The 6339-nt window shown below is 32.2% G+C and overlaps 1 protein-coding gene across 1 annotated transcript in view; it reads right to left on the reverse strand.

Annotated features, from left to right (window-relative positions):
* LOC120775207 (cystathionine gamma-lyase) overlaps positions 1 to 1985 on the reverse strand; it is a 27924-nt gene extending 25939 nt beyond the window's left edge. Inside the window, exon 1 of the mRNA XM_040105271.1 lies at positions 1749 to 1985. Within this exon, the coding sequence (XP_039961205.1) occupies positions 1749 to 1898 (150 nt within the window). The 5' untranslated portion in view covers positions 1899 to 1985. The remainder of the gene's footprint in view (positions 1 to 1748) is intronic.
* Positions 1986 to 6339: the final 4354 nt, after the last annotated feature.

Consider the following 6339-nt stretch of genomic DNA (forward strand, 5'->3'; position numbering starts at 1 on the left):
CATTGTGAATGATCGACATAAGAAGAGCAAGAGGTTAAACAAAGAAAATAAACTTTGTGTGTAATATGTATATATGTATGTGTGTAGTAACATAAACATTTTCATTGCAATTTAAGGAATGTTGTTGATGATTGGAAAGTTTTCTACAACATTTCAACATGAACTATTCTTCTTAATAATGATTTTAATTTATCTAGGATGAATTTAACGATTACTTTGAATTTCTTTCAAGAAACAATTGTTGATTTCATGTTTCTTCGCATAACATCCGTTGCCATATTCATATTTTATTGAAAAAATTTTATTAAAAATTAGTACTAGATTTCTTTAGAGCTGCTTAAGAGTTTTTTTATATGAAGTTTTTACATTTCTTGAGAGCTGGAACCTACCCTTAAGAGAACAAAACTATTATACTCTGCAGCAACATGTTGCGAGTATAAAAATTTAAATGACCTTCATTTATGGCACGTATAATGTACGTATGTATGTATGTTTAAAGAGTATATTCTTATCTTATAAATATACGCAAACTTATATATTTTTTATAATGGAAATATACATATGTAAACTTATAACAATTTTCCTTTAATCTTGAGAATAAAAAAGGAGAGGATCAAACATAAAGAGTTGTCATCTTTTATAAAAGTCAAATTAATTGCTGAAATTGGCCCTAAATAAAGTTTAAATTTTGTTGCAAAAAGATAAGGAAACATATATGATATAGTATATTGTTTACTGGCAAAAGATCTGCTATCGATAAGCAATAAACGTTTTTAAACTAAAATCAGTTTTAAAAAGTGATAACATTTAATGCACAAGGAACATATTATACAAAATGTTACAAAAGTATCAAATTACTATCATATCTGAGCAGATAATAAAATTGAAGTATAGTTGGGCTCATTTTAAAACTCTACAAATCTATGTTTCTTTAATTTGGGTAAATTTTAGAATAGCATCCCCGGATTTCGGGGATAAAATGGGTCACAATATACAAATTAACAAGTTAAAAGTTGTGAATTTTTTAACTTTAATTGCAAATATCTTAAAAACTATGTCAGCCAACTATATATATACATATATATTTTCGTGATCTGGAGAACGTCACCTTTCCATTGATACCCATTTTTTCCCCGAAATCCGGGGAAGCTATTCTAAATCGCAGCCTTTAATTTTTTATTATAAATTTGTCAAGATAGTTGAGACTCAATCGAAATAAAATATATTTGTTAACTTATTACTACAGACTGGAAATTAACATTGTATTTAATTTCTTGATAAACATTTCTAAAGATGGTTTTAAGGTATTTATTTAAATTCTCAGCTATTATATTCAAAATACTTTCGAAGTTAGAAATTAAATTCTTTAAAACCAGGTATAATACTGTAATAATTTAATAACGACATATTCCAAACCGCTTCTACAACTTTTATTTAAACTTGTCATCAAAAAATAAATATATTTGAGTGATAAGTCGTTGATAAAATATGTTGCCATTATAATTATAGTAAGCGTAGTAAATAAATATTAGACAAGTATTATTGATATGTAAGAGCAAACATAAGTATATATTGACGATAATGTGCACAAGTGAAAATCAAAATACTTCCAAGTCTATGAAATATGTATGTAGGTGTAATAACACCTATAGAATAAGTCACTTGGTTCCTACCTCAACCCAAACAAAAATATGTTAGTGTGAAACACGAAATGAAACACTTATAATATAACTTTGCAATTTACACACCTCGTGTTCTCCAGGACCGTGTTGTTTAAATGTTGTGCTCAAACTAATTGGAGGTACAACACTTCTACTATTCCATTGCGAAGGATTTTGTCCTGCGTGAATAGCTTTCGTGGCAAAGCCTTTAGGTTGCTTCTTAAAAAGTGGCCCCATAATTCTAGCGCAATGTTACCTCTCGAATCACTGTAGTTCAATTAAATTATTTGATTCCCACTACAGAGTTCACATATCCAAACATATGGTAAAAACGGTGTTGATAACTCACTTCAATTGATGTTCTATTATGGCTAATTCACATACAACTTTTGGTTCTCTTTGCTTTGACAGCGAACTTCGATAGGGGTATTCGCTTGCTCTTGCAAGATTGCAGATTGCAAAAATACTATACCGAAATATACAAGGGCACGAGAGCACCCATTGCAGAATCTAGTGATATATGAATGGCTAATTCGGTCAATTTGTTGTGAATGACTATTAAGCATGGATATTGTGAATACATTTTTAACAAAAAAAAACTGTAACAAATCTTTATATTTTAAATAGAAATAATAAAATCTATTTAAAACTTACCTTCCTCAGCAATTTAACGACGTAATATGTCTTTATGTAAAATGACAGCTAACACATAGGTTTTGGTCTGACATATTTTACAGCCGTTGCAAATAATTTTCTGCGTGTATTTGTTGTTGTGCCGGTGCACCAAGAGGAAATATATGCAATTCTTGCACCGTGCAAGGGTTTTGCAAGAGCAAGAGAATACCCCTGATGTTTGCTTTTGTATACTACGTGGTACACATAGACGGCGATAAACGACAAACGACAAATATTAAAATACGCAAGTTCTTATGGACGTCAAGAATGACAGAAACAAGATTGCGCAATGACGAGTTCAAATTTTGTTCGTTCTGCGCATCTACGTCACGGTTGACCAAAGTACAATCAGCTGATTTTCAGTTGCTTGTTTTCTTTGCAATAAGAATCAATTTTGTATTGCAGGCATACAAAAACATGAATATTATCAAAAGTTAACTTAAATATAAGTGAATGTTAATAAAAGATATCAATATAAGTGAATATTTTATAGTGAACATTTACCTACATATTCATTTCATGGTATTTTCGTTGTATTATTTAATTTTGTCTCTTTGCTGTGTTTGTTTCAACTATACACATTTATGCAAATAAAAATCTTGAATATTTTGTGACCAACCTTCAATTTATTTTCTTATTTAATTTTCTTTTTTTACTGTACATATATTCAATTAAGTTTTTTTTTAAGGAACGAATCCTAAAATACATTCTGGCAATTTACAAAATTACTTAAATCTAAGTGCTTCTGGACATAATTTGTACATATACATATGCAAATCAGTACCATTTAAGTCGTCAAATACTGCTTGCAAGCCTCTCATATGCTCCATCAACATATCTGTTGGTTTTGAGGGTCCTCCTTCAGATAGGTGATCCACCCAAGTATAAGACGAACAATTTTCTGAATTGGCACAAATTTCGGGGTTGTCTTTACCAAGTTTGTGGCAGATGTACCCTGCCAAATTTTCAAGCTCGTCGTTGTTGAGAATCTTCAAGTCATCATTTTTTTCAATTGGGTCAGCGGAATTTAGATCAACTGACACACGTTGAAAAATATTGCCTGCAAAAATATAATAAACATACATACATGCGTATAAATAAATGGAATAAATTGTTAGTTAAGATTATTATTACAATTAGGATAAGAAACAGTGGTAAAAACTTTATTTGTATGTATGTAAGTACATATTTGCATTATTGTTAACATCAATACATTTTTATATAAGAATGTTTTCTGTAGTTTTAGGTTTATAATACTATGTACGTTTAATATTTTGATAATTACCGGTTAGAGATAAGTAATTCCCAATTCCCTTCCAAATCTGGGGTGTTGTGGACTTCAACATTTCCTTCATCTGTAATCGGTCCTTCGTTGTGACCAAGTGTATAGGAACGCAGCCTATACTTGAACTCCTTCCTGTCAGGGTAATCGTGAAGACCGCCTTTTAACCTGATTACGCCAAACAAATTTTCTAAAACGCCCTGGTTTAAACGAGACTTCATCCTTTCCTGCCGTTCATTAGCCTCTGCAGGAGTTAATCTGGTTAACGTGAGAAAAGCGATAGGAAGCAACTTCGTTAGACTCCGCGAACTTAAACCTGCAAGAGTGTTTGGTTATAAAGGTAAAATTATTGTAATCAAAATGTTATAATTACCCATTTCAAACTGCAAATTTCTTTCGAAGGCTTCTTGCGCGAAGTGCACAAAAATTAATCCACTGTTTTAGTACTGTTTTATCCCAAGAGAAATATAAAAATTTTCATTTCGTAGCACTATTTTTAACATTGTTATTATTGCATCCGGACCCTGCGCAACTCATTTAAAAAAATATAAAATTTCACAATTAATACTACACGCGAAAATACAATTCGAATTCAAAGTCAAAGGCGCGGGCGAATAATAAGTCAACCGTGACGTCAGCAAGAACAGCTGACTGAAAGCAAACATGCGCATTGCGCAATCTTGTTTCTATCATTCTTGTTATGGACATAGTTATTTAGACTACAGCATGACTTCACGGCAAAAAGCTTGTAATTGTAATGTTGTTGCCTCTAAATTAAAACCATTTCTAATTTCGGCGACGAAAAAGGGCAGCTGTAGTGTTTTCATTAATAGTGCCCATACACGAGCACACAAGTGCGTTCGATCGGTATGAATTCGTTTGCCCATACACGACACACAAATCCATTTTGCGTTCGTTCTTCACAGAGTTAACACAGAGATAAAGAGATGTTTAACTCCTCTCTCACTGGAAGTGAGAGATCAATTGCTAAACGTCAAAACCTACTGAACTCGATTATCTGTCAAAGTTTAACAATTGGAAACGAGCGATGGCCAGATTGAAATCTTACCAAAAAAATATGTAAACGGAGGGATTTGTTGCAAAGTTCAAGACCACTTATAGAAAATGTAAAACAATGAAAATTAAATAAACTTGTGAAATTTAAAGGTATTTGATGAAACGTTTTGTAATTTGAAGCATCATAGTATTATTTTCAACAGAAAATGATTAAAAACATTTAATGATTAAAAGCTAACAAGCCTATTATTGGGTATTGAAAGAACAAAAGTCAGTTGTTATAATATTCTTTAAAAAAGATGTAAATAGTTTCTCCATATAATAAATAACCACTATTTAGTAATTTTTATTCGTACTAAATGTTGGGTATTGGGTTGATAAATGCCCAAAAATTGTAATTTTGTTCAATCTGGCCATAATGGAAAATGTTATAAAAAACGCTAATTTTGAGGCGCTTTCACACTGGAATAAGTTTAACATCCCTTTATTCCTGGTTAACATGTGCGACAGGCAAGCGGAACATTTCTTGGAATTTATTTCTAATGTATCACTTTTGCCTATTTCTTTGTATTTCGTTAATAAGTTATTCCAACTTTTATTTTTCTCAATTTTATTTTTATATTTATCACTTTTCGTTCGCCAAATTGCCACTTCATTTTTTATAAGATCAATAAATTCTAATACGAAATCTTTATTAAGGGGGGAGCCTGCTTCAAACAATCGATTTTTTTTTTTTTTTTGCTTAAATCTCTTTAAAAATTATTTGAGAATATGTCCCCAAAGTTATAGTTGGGAATTCGAAATATTATCGAAGCTAGAAGGGAAATAGTGACCGGGCGTCTAGCAGATACATGAGCGCTTGGGCGAAAAGCGAAAACTTTGAAGCGCGATTTCTCGGTTTTTCGTTTCTACGATTATTCTTAATTGGTGATCAGGATAGAAAAAACCTAAACGTTGCATGGAATTGGGGCATATTTATTATCTTTCGCATAAAATTATCTTCTATTTAAACTAAAACAAAATTAAGAAAAGTCATGTTTGAACATATTTTTAAACAACATAGAGTAAAATTCTTTTGGTCAAAAATCACTTTTTTTACTTTTAAAAAATTTGTAAAATTTTACACTTCTTTATAGAATTTTCTTAGTTTAACTAGAAGATAAGTTATTAAAAAATATGAATCTCTTTGAGTTTTTTGTTTCCGATAGAATTGGCGACCTGCATCCTGCCCGCCGTCCGAAAAATGCACATGCGAGATGCATCGGGCAATTGCTTCCCAAAGGCAGAATATCAAAGATTTCGTATCCAAAACATTTGTGAAATATGTTCAAATATATAACTATAAAACCTAGAAATTTCGTTTCAATCAATTATTTCTTTCCCTCTCAAAAAAATTCTCAAAAAATCGAGTTTTTGAAGCCTCTAAAGCAGGCACCCCCCTTAACACTTGCCATTGTTGGTCAGCGATCTTCACTGTTCAGCGACACGAGAGAAATGAGATTTTGTGTGCACACAGCGCCATACACGACACACATGTGCCCGTTGGTCTTGGTTTCAGTGGGACCAGGCTTTTCAGCTGAGCTCTAAGCTACCGGGGGGGTCGGCAGGTCGCGGATAGCCAGACGGCCTGTAGTAGCAGGTTAATTGCGAAATAAGCAACCCCCGACGAGCAGCGGCAGGAGTGGAGGTCGCGGTATAAAAGCC

Source organism: Bactrocera tryoni, chromosome 4 (assembly GCF_016617805.1).
Source record: "Bactrocera tryoni isolate S06 chromosome 4, CSIRO_BtryS06_freeze2, whole genome shotgun sequence".
Lineage (NCBI taxonomy): Eukaryota > Metazoa > Arthropoda > Insecta > Diptera > Tephritidae > Bactrocera > Bactrocera tryoni.